The sequence below is a fragment of the Loxodonta africana genome, chromosome 2, assembly GCF_030014295.1.
Source record: "Loxodonta africana isolate mLoxAfr1 chromosome 2, mLoxAfr1.hap2, whole genome shotgun sequence".
In the NCBI taxonomy this organism is placed as follows: Eukaryota; Metazoa; Chordata; class Mammalia; order Proboscidea; family Elephantidae; genus Loxodonta; species Loxodonta africana.
In genome coordinates, this window is record NC_087343.1 from 40,967,941 (window position 1) to 40,981,751 (window position 13,811).

Here is a 13,811-nt window from a genome sequence, read left to right on the forward strand (position 1 = left end):
ACCAAAAGGTCAGCAGTTCGAATCCACCAGAAACAATAATGACAAAACATTATCTCGGTGTCTCTTATTTGGGAGACAGGTAGAGAAAGGAAGTTTTCCCTCAACTTTTCTAAGTTTCCAAAGGACTAACAAGATCTGGGTAAAGAAATGGAGATGCTACCACTTTTCTGCCCTACCGAAGCTCTTAACCACTGCCCCAACAGGGGTCCAATCTTTAGAAGGACTGGTGAGATTTCTCACGTCTTTGAGCTCCCCACTCTTTATTTAGGTTTCTCTGAGGTCCTTCGGCATCTCCTGGCCCCACCCAAAGAGAGTAAGTGCACCAGTGGAAATCCCCTGAACGAACTAGCACAAGCTGTACCAAAATATTGTGTCTTTGCTTTGTTCTTTTACATTTTCACAACTAAAGGAAAGAGATACAATCAAAATGATAGTCCACTTAAATGATAAACAAGAGAATTTAAAGCGACATGACCCAATTACACGCCCATTGAGAGACAATCTGTAAGCATTTTATGAGATCCGTGTTGGTGGACAGCTGTAATTTGTGATTTCTCTGAATACTTACATAGTTTGTAGGAATTTATCATTACAGCTTTCTTGAAAGAGTATTCAGCTCAATGCACAAAACATACCAATTTTTGTGAATCGGGTTTAGGATTTTCGAACCAAGCTTTCAAAACAAGATTACAAATGAGGACACAAATTATTATCTGACCTACAAAATTGTCACTCTGCATTTGGTTTGGAAGGTGTTTTAAAATGTCAGGGAAAGGCCCCAGCAGATGGGGGAGATAAAATATGTCTTCTTCAGTTGGTTTCTTGTTCTGAAATAATCCTCAGGTTTGTAGTCTGGAGCTCGGTTTATAACAGGCTCGCATTATCTGGTTACCTCTCTCTGAGCCTGCCTCAAAACTGAAGAGGAACTTCTAGAAATTGTTATAAATGCTGCCACCTCCTCTTCTCTCATGTTATTAGACTGTCACGATCAATAGCTATGATGACGAGACAAGCTAGCTCGTGCAGCTTTCAAAGACTCTCTGGCTTGGTTTTACTCACTGGAGGATGTTCTTTATCTCTGTTAATTTAGTCATTTTTACAGGACCAAGGATCAATTCTACCCAATGACAGTGAATCAAATCAAAGTCTGTAATTCACTGTCCACTCACTTTCTCTGTATCCATCACCTTCTAACTGCAGTCTTGTGGTTTCTTTCCAAAAGAGAGCCACTGTGATCAAGAGGGTGCTACTTCACGGCCTGCGTCCAGGTTAGGTTACTCGTTTGAAGACCTGCACAGAGCTAAGTCTCACAAAACACATTTTCTTTCTGTTGATGGCAAGAATGCTACTGACCTTTGCTCTGAGCGCTGAGGATGGTTTAAAGAAAAAATCCAACAGTCACTCTCCAGGAGTCATCAGGCTTAACAAACACCACTTCTTTAACCACGAGGTCACATTCAGAGCAATTTTAATTGGCAGACAAGTGTAGGAAGAAGCCAAATAATCTATGTCACTGTCTCAGTCTTCTGCCTTGTATACATAAGCACCACCGTGGTTTGTATGTACCCTTATGTTCCTGAAAATTTGTGGTAATAAGATTTTCACAAATAGAATCCTATTTTAAAGGCACTGAGAAAGTCACTATTTAATCTATTAAATTAAGAATCAGTAGATTTTTTTTCAATGAAGGGGCAGACAGTAAAAGTTTCTGGCTTTGCAAGCAATACAGCCTGTGTCAACTAACGAACTCTGCTGTTATGGCACAAAAGGAGCCTTGGACAATATACAAATGAATAGGCATGGCTGTTTTCCAATAAAACTTTATTTACAAAAAACAGGTGGTGGGCCAGCTTTAGCCAACACCTGCATTGAACAAATAATTCTTGAATGTCTACTATGATGGGTGAGATATAAGAACAAAGATATACAGAGAAAAAAGGAGAAAAATGGCTGTTCATATGAACCTCTCTAGTGTATGTTCAGAAACCCTGGTGGCATAGTGGTTAAGAGCTACAGCTGCTAACCAAAAGGTTGGCAGTTCAAATCTACCAGGCACTCCTTGGAAACCCTATGGGGTAGCTCTACTCTGCCCCATAGGGTCGTTGTGAGTCAAAATCAACTCAACAGCAATGGGTTTGGTTTGGTTTTTTTAGTGTATGTTCGGAGCCTTAGTGGTGCAGTGGGTTAGGCACCTGGATGTTAACCTAAAGGTCAGCAGTTCTAATTCACCAGCCACTCCTACAGAAGAAGATGTGACAGTTAGCTTCTATAAAGATTTATAGCATTGGAAACCCTGTGGGGCAGTTCTACCCTGTCTTATAGGGCCACTATGAGTCAGAATCAACTGGACAGCAACAGGCATGGTTTGGTTTTATTGTATGTTCAGAGATTAAAGCGAAGCTATTTAAAATAAACCTGCAGGCTAAGACATGCGGAAAGGATCTAATCTCTAAAATCTATAGAACGCTTCAACACCTCGACAACAAAAAGACAAATAACCCAATTAAAAAATGGGCAAAGGTTATGAAGAGACACTTCACCAAAGAAGACATTCGGGCAGCTAACTGACACATGAGGAAATGCTCATGATCACTAGCCATTAGAGAAATGTAAATCAAAACCACAATGAGATACCATCTTACCCCAAGATTACTGGCACAAGCTTGCTTGCTGAAAGTGAAGAGGACTTCAGGCACTTACTGATGAAGATCAAAGACCACAGCCCTCAGTATGGATTACATATCAACATAAAGAAAACAAAAATCCTTACAACTGGACCAATAAGCAACATCATGATCCAAAGGAAAAAAGACTGAAGTTGTCAAGGATTTCATTTTACTTGGATCCACAATCAACTCCCATGGAAGCAGGAGTCAAGAGATCAAATGACATATTGCATTGGGCAAATCTGCTACAAAAGATCTCTTTAAGTGTTAAAAAAGCAAAAATGTCACTTTAAGGCCAAAATGTGCCTGACCCAAGCCAGTGTGTTTTCAATCACCTCATATGCATGTGAAAGCTGGAAATGAATAAGGAAGCCTGAAGTAGCACTGATACCTCTGAATTATCGTGTTGGCAAAGAATATTGAATATACCATAGACTATCAGAAGAACAAACTAATCTGTTTTGGAAGAAGTACAGCCAAAATCCTCATTAGAAGCACATATTATCTCACACACTTTGGACATGTTATCAGGAGGGACCGGTCCCTGGAGAAGGACATCATGTTTGGTAGAGTGGAGAGTCAGCAAAAAAGAGGAAGATCCTCAGTGAGATGGATTGACACAGTGGCGGCAACAACGGGCTCAAGAGTAGAGATAATTGTGAGGATGGCGTAGGATTGGGCAGTGTTTCATTCTGTTGTACATAGGGTCGCTATGAGTTGGAACAGACTCAACAGCACCTAACAACAACATAACAGCAACAATCAAAATAACAGAATATAACAAATGTTGGAGAGGCTTCAGGGAGATTGGAACTCTTATGCACTGCTGATGAGAATGCAAAATGTTATAACCTCTATGGAAAACGATATGGTACCTCCTTTAAAAGCTAGAAACAAAATCACCATATGATCCAGTAATCCCACTCCTAAGAATATACCCTAGAGAAATAAAGAGTTGTCACAGGAATAGACATATGCACACAGGTGTTCTCTGCAACATTATTCACAATAGCAAAAAGAAGGAAACAACCTAAGTGCCCATTAACAGATGAATGGAAACACAAGTTATGGTATAGACACACAAAGGAATACTATGTAACCATATAGAACAATGATGATGCTATTAAACTTCTCACAGGAAATGGATGAATCTGGAGGGCATTATGCTGAGTGAAATAAGTTGATCACAAAATGATAAATATTGTATAAGACCACTACAATAAAAATCCAAAATATTTGCACACACAAAAAAAAACAATCTTTGATGGTTGCATGGTGGTGGGGTGGGGGGGGCAACATGAGGAAGCGAAGTCACTAACTATATAGTAGACAAGTGTTAACTTCAGTGACAGGAAAGACAACACACAATACAGAAGTCAGCACAACTTAACAAAGGCAAAGTCATAGAAGCTTCCTAGACACATCCCAAGGCGTTGAGGGATTGAGCTACTGGGGACCACGGTCCCGGGGGACATCTAGGTCAATTGGCATAACATAGTTCATAAAGAAAGTGTTCTGCATCCTACTTGGATGAGTAGCCCCTGGGGTCCTAAAAGCTTGCGAGTGGCCATCTAAGATACAACTATTGGTCCCAGCATGTTTGGAGCAAAGGCGAATGAAGAAAACCAAAGATACAAGGAAAATATGAGTCCAAAGGACTGATGGATCACATGAACCACAGCCTTTACCCACCTGAGCCCAGAAATAGGTGGTGCCCGGCTACCACCACCGACCTCGCTCTGACAGGGATCACAATAGAGTGTCCCAGGCAGAATGGGAGAAAATGCAGAACAAAATTCAAATTCACAAAAAAAGACCAGATTTACTGGTCTGACGGTGACTGGAGGAAACTCCAAGGCTATGGTCCCCGAACACCCTGCTAACTCAGAACTGAAGCCATTCCCGAAGTCTACCTTTCAGCCAAAGATTAGACAGGCCTATAAAACAAACAGTGACTCACATACGGAAAATGTTTCTTAGATCAATCAAGTATATGAGACCAAATGGGCAACACCTGCCCGAAAGCAAAGACAAGAATGCAGGAAGGGACGGGAAAACTGGATGAATGGACACTGAGAACCCAGAGTGGAAAGGTAAAGGGAAAGAGTGCTGACACATTTTGGGGATTGCAACTAATGTCACAAAACAACTTGTATAAAATTTTTGAATGAAAAACTAATTTGCACTGTAAACTTTCACCTAAAACAATAAAATTAAAAAAAAAAAAAAAGATCGAATTAGACACAGAGGCAAGTACACACCAGGGAAGACAGATGCCGTGTGAGGCTAGCCCAGAAACCAAGGAATGCCCAAGGCTACAGACAAAGAAGGAATCTACATGGCTAAAACTCTGATTTCGACTTTTAGCTAAAGAGCGACTGGAGTGGTCTTAGCAGTGGGAGGAAAAGAACTGAAGCTAGTAAAAATAGATTAAGTCTTTCCAGGAGATTTGTTGCAAAGGAACCAGAGAAATCAAGTGATAGCTGGTGAGGGAAAAGGGGTTAGTAAGTTTTAAAAAGATATTAGTCTTGTGATGGGAATGTTGAGAAAACGGAAAAAATTGATGATATAATAGAGAGAAAAGGCCAAACGATGTCCTTGAACAGGTGTTGTTAGATGCCGCCAAGTCAGTTCCAACTCATAGCTACCCTATGTACAAGAGAACAAAACACTGCCTGGCCCTGGGCTACCCTCACAATCGTTGTTATGTTTCAGCCCATTGTTGCAGCCAGGGTGTCAATTCATCTCGTCGAGGGTCTTCCTCTTTTTCAATAACCTTCTTCTGAACAGATTAAAGGGATTAATTAAATCTAGTGCTCAAGTAGAGGGTCTAGCTTTGGGTAGAAATCCAGATAGCTTATGTCATGGATTGAATTGTGTCCCCCAAAAATAGGTACATCAATTTGGCTAGGCCATAATTCCCAGTATTGTGTGACTGTCCACCATTTAATCATCTGATGTGATGTTCCTGTGTGTTGTAAAGCCTACCTCTATGATGTTAATGAGGTGGGATAAGTGGCAATTATGTTAACGAGGCAGGACTCAATCTACAAGTTTGGATTGTGTCTTCAGCCAATCTCTTTTGAGATATGAAAGAGAGAAGCGAGCAGAGAGACGGGGGGCCTCAGACCACTAAGAAAGCAGCACCCAGAGCAGAGCACCTCCTTTGCACCTGGGGTTCCTGCGAAGAGAAACTCCTAGTCCAGGGAAAGACTGATGACAAGGACCTTTCTCCAGAGCAGACGGAGAAAGCCTTCCCCTGGAGCAGACTCCCTGAATTTGGACTTCCAGACTACAAGACTGTGAGAGAATAAACTTCTGTTTGTTGAAACCATCCACTTGGGGTATTTCTGTTACAGCAGCACAAATGACTAAGACAGCTTATTTACGGTGTCTGGAAAAAATTATAAATGACTTTGAAATGAGTAAAAATTATTACTGCACATGCTGTAGTTATCTGCACCTTATATTGTCTTTGAGTTATTTTACAGCTCTATATATTGCAGACAACAGATAGGAATGCAGATAGATTTTGTTGTGAGGAAGAAATAAATAAATAAACCTGCAACGAATACTTTGTAAAGTGTAGACTCTTTCCTTAAATAAAATTCAACCCCCAAACAATCAACTGATTAGCTTTTTAAGTTTAGATTTTTGTCTTGTGACTCTTTTAAAGTGGACCCTGTTCACACTTCAGCTTGACATGGCTGGAGGATAAACTTGAATCCACCACCTTATTCTGAAATAAACCCAGTAAGTTTGAGGACTACAAGAAATACAAGTTGTTTTTAGGTGCCATGGAAAGAAATACCACAGGGGTATAATAATTTAGGAGTCCCTGGGAGTCCCTGAGCAGTTAAGTACTTGGCTACGAACTGAAAAGTTGGTAGTTCAAATTCACTCAAAGGCTCCGTGCAGGAAAGACTTGGCTATCTCCTTCTGAAAACTCCGAGGTGCACAGTTCTACTCTGACACACACGGGGTCACCATGAATCAGGATCAACCCAACAGAAACTGTTTTGGTATTTTGTTTTAGATGGTGCAAATGGTTAACGTGCTCAGCTGCTGACCAAAAGGTTGGAGGTTCAAGTCCACCCAGAGGTGCCTTGAAAAAAAGGCCTGGAGATCTACTTCTGAAAAATCAGCTATTGAAAACCCTATGGGGTATAGTTCTACTCTGCCACACGTGGGATCACCATGAGTTGGAGTCCACTCAATGGCAACTATTCTATTTTTATAATAACTTACAATGCCCTCTATCCCTGATTTCCTCTACCTCTGCTTATAGGAGCACAGGGATGGATTACCCAATAAGCAAGGTAAGCACGAGCTTAGGGCATCAACAAAACAGGGGCACTAACTGTTCAAAGCAAAGATCCATAGATACCAAGCAAACAGAACACAAGGAAAAGCGGGTGCCACAGTGGAAGGGAACCAGCAGGGCACTAAATGAAATTGATACCAGCTCTAGTATATGAGAATGTGCTGACTGGAAAAAAAGTTCACACAGGGTCACAAGAATGGCCATGCTCAAGGTTGTTTAAGCTTTGAGGCCTCTACCACTTTAACACCTTCATTGACATCTGTCTCCTACAGTCCTCTCCTGTGTAACTGAAACTCCTTATCTTAGCAGCTCTCTTCAGAGTGTCCTATTTCTTTCTAATAAACAAGAGGTAGGGGTAGGCTGTAGAGTCTAACTCTTGCTACATTCACCCAATATGAAATTGGTTGCAACATGAGGGCAAGGACGGGTTATATTAATAGATAACAGGTCTCTGAACCATTTTGAGAGAACTGCCTTGTACATCCACATTTGCTGATCCAACAACTCCAGCCAGGAGGGCCAGCCATGCTCTTTGTCATGATACAAACACAAGGGTATGCTCTTGCATACAACGGGAACTCCAGGCCCAGATGACATGCATAAGCGAGGGAACTCGAGTATGTCAACCACTGCAATGAATTCAATCAAGTTACTCTTTAACTGTATAGTATTTACATACAGTTATGTCCTAAGCTTGTAAACAATAATATTTATAACTCTAACTTTAAAATATGTTTGGCATACACATGGATGCAATCAAGCATACATTTAATGTAATACTAACATGAGTAATAATACTAACATAGTAAATGTCCCAAAAATACTGGAATTATTAATATTTATCTAAAGAGGAAAGTTTTAGTTTATGTACCAAGTGAGTTTCATTTTTTATTGTCTGTTATGTAGGACACAGAGCTTGATATTATTCTATATATGCTAATAAATTAGGTATTAGGCACATAAAGACACAAAACTCAACATTTATTTATCATGCAAAATATGTTTCTGTTTTGCAATAATGAGTATGTTTCTAAATTTGTCTTTCAAGGAAACAACAAAGAATGTGGATATGCCTGATGAAGAAAGCATGAAGGCACCCAAGAAATTAGTGTAGTCTTATCCCAAAGACTTAAATACAAGCCTTTTAATGGGGAAGTGTGACAATTTCATTCTTACACGAGAACTGAGTTTACAGATTCAGGAAAGACAAATTTTACTCAGGTAGGCACGTATGATTCCATAATAGAAGATAAAATACAGTGCATATTTCCCAATGTTGAAACTGCTTTACATATAATCCTAACTTTAATGATCACAAACTGCACAAAAGAACATTAATTTTGTCCCTAAAGAGACTCAAAATCCCTCAGCATAAAACAGTAATTCAAGAAAGACTCGATTCATTATCCTTATTATGTATGGAAGTAGATATTGTTCAGCACCTTAACTGTGATGAAATCTTTGAAGAATTTTGTACGAGCAAAGAATAGAAAGAAATGTTTTTAATTATAACATGTTAGAGATGAAAGATCTTCCTGAAAATAAAATACAGTATTTGTTTTCTTATCATTAAATTTTCCTTTTGATATCTTTTCATTGTCATTTTTACTTATAGCATTTATTATAAAACAAGCATTAAAATTGAAGTATAAGCCTATAGCAAAATTGGTGAAAGTCAATTTATCATTGCGGGAGATCAACAGAATTTTACAGTGATTGTTGAAACACTGACTCATTTTCTTTGTCGTAGAATATGTGGAATATCCTTCTTGTAGAAAATGTGGTATATAGTAAAAATATTAGAGGAGGAAGGGGCATCACAGATTATCAGTATTTAGGGCCCTCACACGCCTTAATCCGACCCTGCGGCAGCAATACCTTTACTTAGACTTCCTGTTGCTGGCACTTGCCTTCTTTTCTGCTGTGTTTATACTTCCCCCTGTCTGTGGTTAAATAAGTATAAAGCTGTAGATCTAAGTATCTCTCTCTCTCTCTCATTCATTCGTACATGTAGGCTCACACGCCTGCTCTCTCCTTTCTCTCTCTCAGAATGACAATTCTAGGTACAGCTTTTGGTATGGCTTTCTATTTACTTCATGCCGCTTCTGGAGAAAGTGGCTACGCGCAGAACGGTGAGTCATTTCTAAATTTTCTTTAGGATTGTGTATGATCTCCGGCATATATTTTAGGTTACTCAGATCCCTATGAGACCTGAGCTGGGGCACCAGGTTGGAAAGAAGTTTAAGAACTTAGCATGCATTCAGAACTAGAGCATAGAAATTCTGACCACCAGGACAGGGGACATGGGGACAACACGGTGGATGGTTTGTAAATGATCTTAGAACTACCAAGAAGGAATAAGCTTGACTCTCATAATGTGGATCTTAAATGTTGATTGATGCCTCTGTTCATACTAAAAGAACACCCATATCAATGCTATGATTGTGCTTGTTGGTCAATCTCCAAGGTAATTTCACCCTGTAAAGAAATCAAGCTAGATTTGTTTTGTTCAGTTTTTAGGAAGTTCTCTCTTTCATGATAAAATCATGTCCAGAAACAAGAACTTTGTCTACTTTGGCCAGTGTTATATCCCTAGCACCTAATAGGGTGTCTAGAACACAGTAGGCATTCAATAAATATTTGAAAATGCCTTCAAAATTCTTTTGTTTTGATAGATTCCTGTGGGATTCTTAGGGACTAGCTGAATGGAGAAAGATCTGAGTGAGTTGTTTCCTTGAAACATGCTTTATTGTTGCCTTATCAACAAACTTGTCCCCCTATAATAATTCTCTTCGGGGATCTTAAAAATATCTAGTACCTAGAAGCAGACATACCTAATAATTACAACAAAACAGTCAGGTAAGGTGAAGTAGCAGCAACAGAAGCCATCTGGGAACTTGAACCACCTATTTGTTCCTGCAAATTAAGCCTTTTCACTTCAAGAGTTAGTTTAAAGTATTTGCTGTAGATAACGTCAACCAGATCAGCCTAATGACTCAGTTTAGATATTTTAAGTCATGTAATTACTGAGGCTGGAAATCCCTAGAATTTTCTCATTAAGGGAATTGTCAGAGGGTTGGCTTTCACAGCGTGAGCATGTATGAATCATTTTGTGGGGCTGATCGTTATCCCATGGTAAACGCACAAAGGCAGAGAGACGCATGGCAAGTTTGATGGAAATATGGCCCATAGAATAAAAAATAGCACATTCACATAAATCTTACTTTTTTTCGTCTAACATATTCCTTCTACTTCTCCCTGGTGGCCACACTGTTTTTAAAAGAAGTAACTCTAATTGAAAACTGAGTTTTCACTTCAACTTTTTAAATTTCTTATTTTTTTTAGAACATCTGAAAGGCATTTTATGTGTAACCACCATCCACAAGATCATCTATATACTTCCCAGTCTAAGGTGTAAGAAATTCACACTTATCAGTTGCTGATTCGTTGAAAGATAAGTTGGTTCTCTGAAAACCACACAAGCTGACCAAGAGAAGAAAAGGGTATTTTTGAAAAATCCAAACCATTTAAACTTTTCAATCAACTTATTCCATTCAGAAGGAAGAAGCCTTCTAAACCACACTTAGTACAGTGCCTTGCATATAATATAATATTCCCCCCAAAATCTACGGGTAAATATTTTAGGTAGGGAGCACTTAGAGAATAACAGATTAACTCATTGCTCAAAAGCTCTATGTCACTGCAAAACCATAGTAACATAACACTTTCAATTGCCATGGAACTCTTTCAGAAAAGCCCCAAAGTTTCATGTGTATTTTCAGAATTCGAATTCTTGTTTTACTTTTTCATTACTTATTTCTCAAAAATCATGATGAATATCTTAAGCCGAAAAACCAAACCCATTGCTGTCAAGTCGATTCCGACTCATAGCGTCCCAAAAAGACAGAGAAGAACTGCCGCATACGGTTTCCAAGGAGAGCCTAGTAGATTCAAACCGCCAACCTTTTGGTTAGCAGCCAAACTCTTAGATGAATGTCATAGTTAACCCTTATTAAGTGTTTATTGTATGCTAGGCTAAGTCTTTGTATGTGTTTGCTCAATGATTCCTCATAACAAGATAGTTTTACATGTCAGGACACTGAGGCTTACAGAGGTTTAGTAATTTGACTGAGGACCAAGGCTACCAAGTAGTGTAACAAGAATTTAAACCTACATCTGTCCAGCTCTGGCACAAGAAGTCCTAATTGTACTACTACTCTTAGCTAGGAATTTTTCTCTTTGTAAAATGCCACGCAATTTTGGAAGTTGTTAAGGGGAGTTTTTCTTGGTTACATAGCAACCCTGCCCACTAACATCTGTGAAAGAACGAATAAACTACCTCTTAAAACACAGCCACTTAAAGTGCAGGAAGACACGTATGAACAGGGCATCCGTGATTGGGAATATACAGCAAAACCGCTTTGCCAGGCTGGATGACTAAGGTCAGTGGAAGTCTTTTGTTATGCTGGTACCCGGCCTAGACTAGACTGAGCTCTCTCCAGCTTACACTTTATGTCGAAGCGTTTGGGAGGTAAAGCTGAGCCACAGGATGTCTGAATACAAATAGTAACAACACAGACTCTGATATGCAGTACTGGATGGAAGTTCCAAAGACGAGGAAAGGTCAAGAAAAAGTGGCTACTGCCGTGCACAGGCAGGCTAACACCAACGAGAACCACTCCATTTAGAAAGGTGCTCACTCTTAGGGCACAAGATCAAAGTCAATAAAATTCCGGAGCGAACATGGTTTGAGATGTTAGCCCTAAATGATGGGCTGTCCCTCGTTATTTAATACTGCCATCAGGAGCAGCATTAGGCTGATATTACACAAGGTGACTTTGCTGGAGGCAGAATTGTGAGCTGAATGGACTCTGAGGATTATCAAAAAACAAATGCCTGTGGATGTGAGCAGTGCCCTCAACTCGTATCTTGCTGAAGCTGTTCCAAATCGTTGCTCTGACGGAACCAACCGATTGGTCCTTTCACAGCCGGTTTTACTAATTTTCCCATGGATCCACTGAGCTATTTACTAAAGAGAGCATTGTTTGGACATTCCATGGCCTTTGGGACATTCAGTTGAGGTTTGATTTTAGTACATTCTGGACCCAATTCAAAATCCTTGTTGTCGTTAGGTGCCAGCGAGTCAGTTCCGACTCATAGAAATCCTTTGTACAACAGAACGAAACACTGCCAGGTCCTGAGCCATCCTCGAAGCCCTTGGGGCATCTAATTCCTGGTATGATTGGGCAGAAGCAGCCATAGGATTACGCTGAACCACTCTGAGAATCACTTTGGCTTCTCTGTATGTTGTCTGATCCTAATCGGTATATATTTGCTGACAGAATTTTCCAGCCTCCCCAAATGGGAACGGTATCCACAGGATCTATAGAAAGGTCCACCAGATCTGAATTCTATTAAATCTGAATTCTATTTTATCTAATTGCGTTTGCTTCAGTCAGTATCTTAAGAGAAGTTGCCTTCAGAAAGTATTCTCACAATGGAGATAATCAATGCTACTTTTAGTTAAAAAAAAGTCTAAATCAAGCGAAAGCTGTCCCTTAAAAATGCGAACTTCTAACTGTACAGTATCTATCATCTTCCTTCATATAAAAGAAAAAAAAAAAAACACTTGGAAGGAAATAAATGAAGATGAGTAATCAAGTCATAGATTAGATATCATATGAAAGATGGAGACAACGTGTCTCTGATTGGTATAAACTAATTGAAGAAATTCCAATTTAAAGAAAGGAAAGAGTATGTTCCGTTCCTCATTCTAGATTACTAATCCAATGCACTAGTTAGTGCGCTAATGCACTAATCCAATGGCCAAAATATTTGGAAATATTATCTAGAGGTTATTTATTCATTGTGATGAAATTTTATTTCTACTAGAAAACTTTGTGTGCTTTGTTTTTTTGTTTTCTTTTCTTTTAAGCCTTACTCTTCTTGCCCTTTGGCTTTCCTTCTTTCAATAAACTATAATTACTTCTTTATGCCTGCCACTAAAGTCTGCTATCTTATAAATGTCACTCCAAATTTCAGAAGGACACATTTATTTGCTTCATTAATGGCTGCAGATTTGTTCCTCCCCAGGAGACCTGGAAGACGCAGAGCCAGATGACTACTCATTCTCATGCTACAGTCAGCTGGAAGTGAATGGATCCCAGCACTCGCTGACCTGTGCTTTAGATGACCCAGATGTCAACAGCACCAATCTGGAATTTGAAATATGGTGAGGAATGGTGGTTTCAATGGTGTTTAGAAACCCTCAGTCTCTCCTTTCATGTATCGCAGAGCAATAGCCTCAAAAGAAAGAATGTGTGGCCTAATTTTCAAACATTACAAATCTCATGAATTCACTAAAATCTTCTAAAACTCCTTGCCCTTCATCAAAAGACTCAGACAAAGAAACTCATAATCTACCTTCCAGGTCCTGCTGTCAGTGATGGTATGGATCTTGGAAATTCCACACCTCTCCTGACTTCGTAATAGAATTTAAATACTGATTCTCCTACAGCATTCCTCCAAAAAATTGATTTTACTCAACATGAGACAATTGGTGTCTTCAAGTTGCACTCTGGAGCCCAGGAGTCTGATTTCTAATCCCTATAAAAATGTTTACTAACTTTTTGACCTAGAACAAGTTATGTCGCTTACTTGTGCCTCAACAGTTTCCTTACCTGTAGGATGAGATATGCCTACCTCAGAGAGGGGTCGTGATGATTAAATAATTTAATATGGTAAAACACTCTGAGGAATCATTCAGTGTGCAGTCAATAATGGAGAAGAGGCAGTAAGTCAGGATTCTATGCAGATAGGTA

The 13,811-nt window shown here is 39.4% G+C and overlaps 2 protein-coding genes across 7 annotated transcripts in view; one reads left to right on the forward strand and one right to left on the reverse strand.

Moving 5' to 3' along the window:
- The window catches only part of CAPSL (calcyphosine like), a 137,115-nt gene that overhangs the window by 48,559 nt on the left and 74,745 nt on the right, over positions 1 to 13,811 (reverse strand). The gene's annotated exons all lie outside the window — the stretch shown is intronic.
- IL7R (interleukin 7 receptor) overlaps positions 8,956 to 13,811 on the forward strand; it is a 28,246-nt gene continuing 23,390 nt past the window's right edge. For 2 of the 5 annotated variants that reach the window (XM_023545415.2, XM_064271222.1), the window contains exons 1-2: positions 8,956 to 9,122; positions 13,084 to 13,222. In XM_023545415.2, the coding sequence (XP_023401183.1) occupies positions 9,041 to 9,122; positions 13,084 to 13,222 (221 nt within the window). In that variant the 5' untranslated portion in view covers positions 8,956 to 9,040. Of the gene's footprint in view, positions 9,123 to 11,287; positions 11,433 to 13,067; positions 13,223 to 13,811 lie in introns of all 5 variants that reach the window. The other 3 variants (XM_064271213.1, XM_023545417.2, XM_023545416.2) reach the window with 3 other exon arrangements.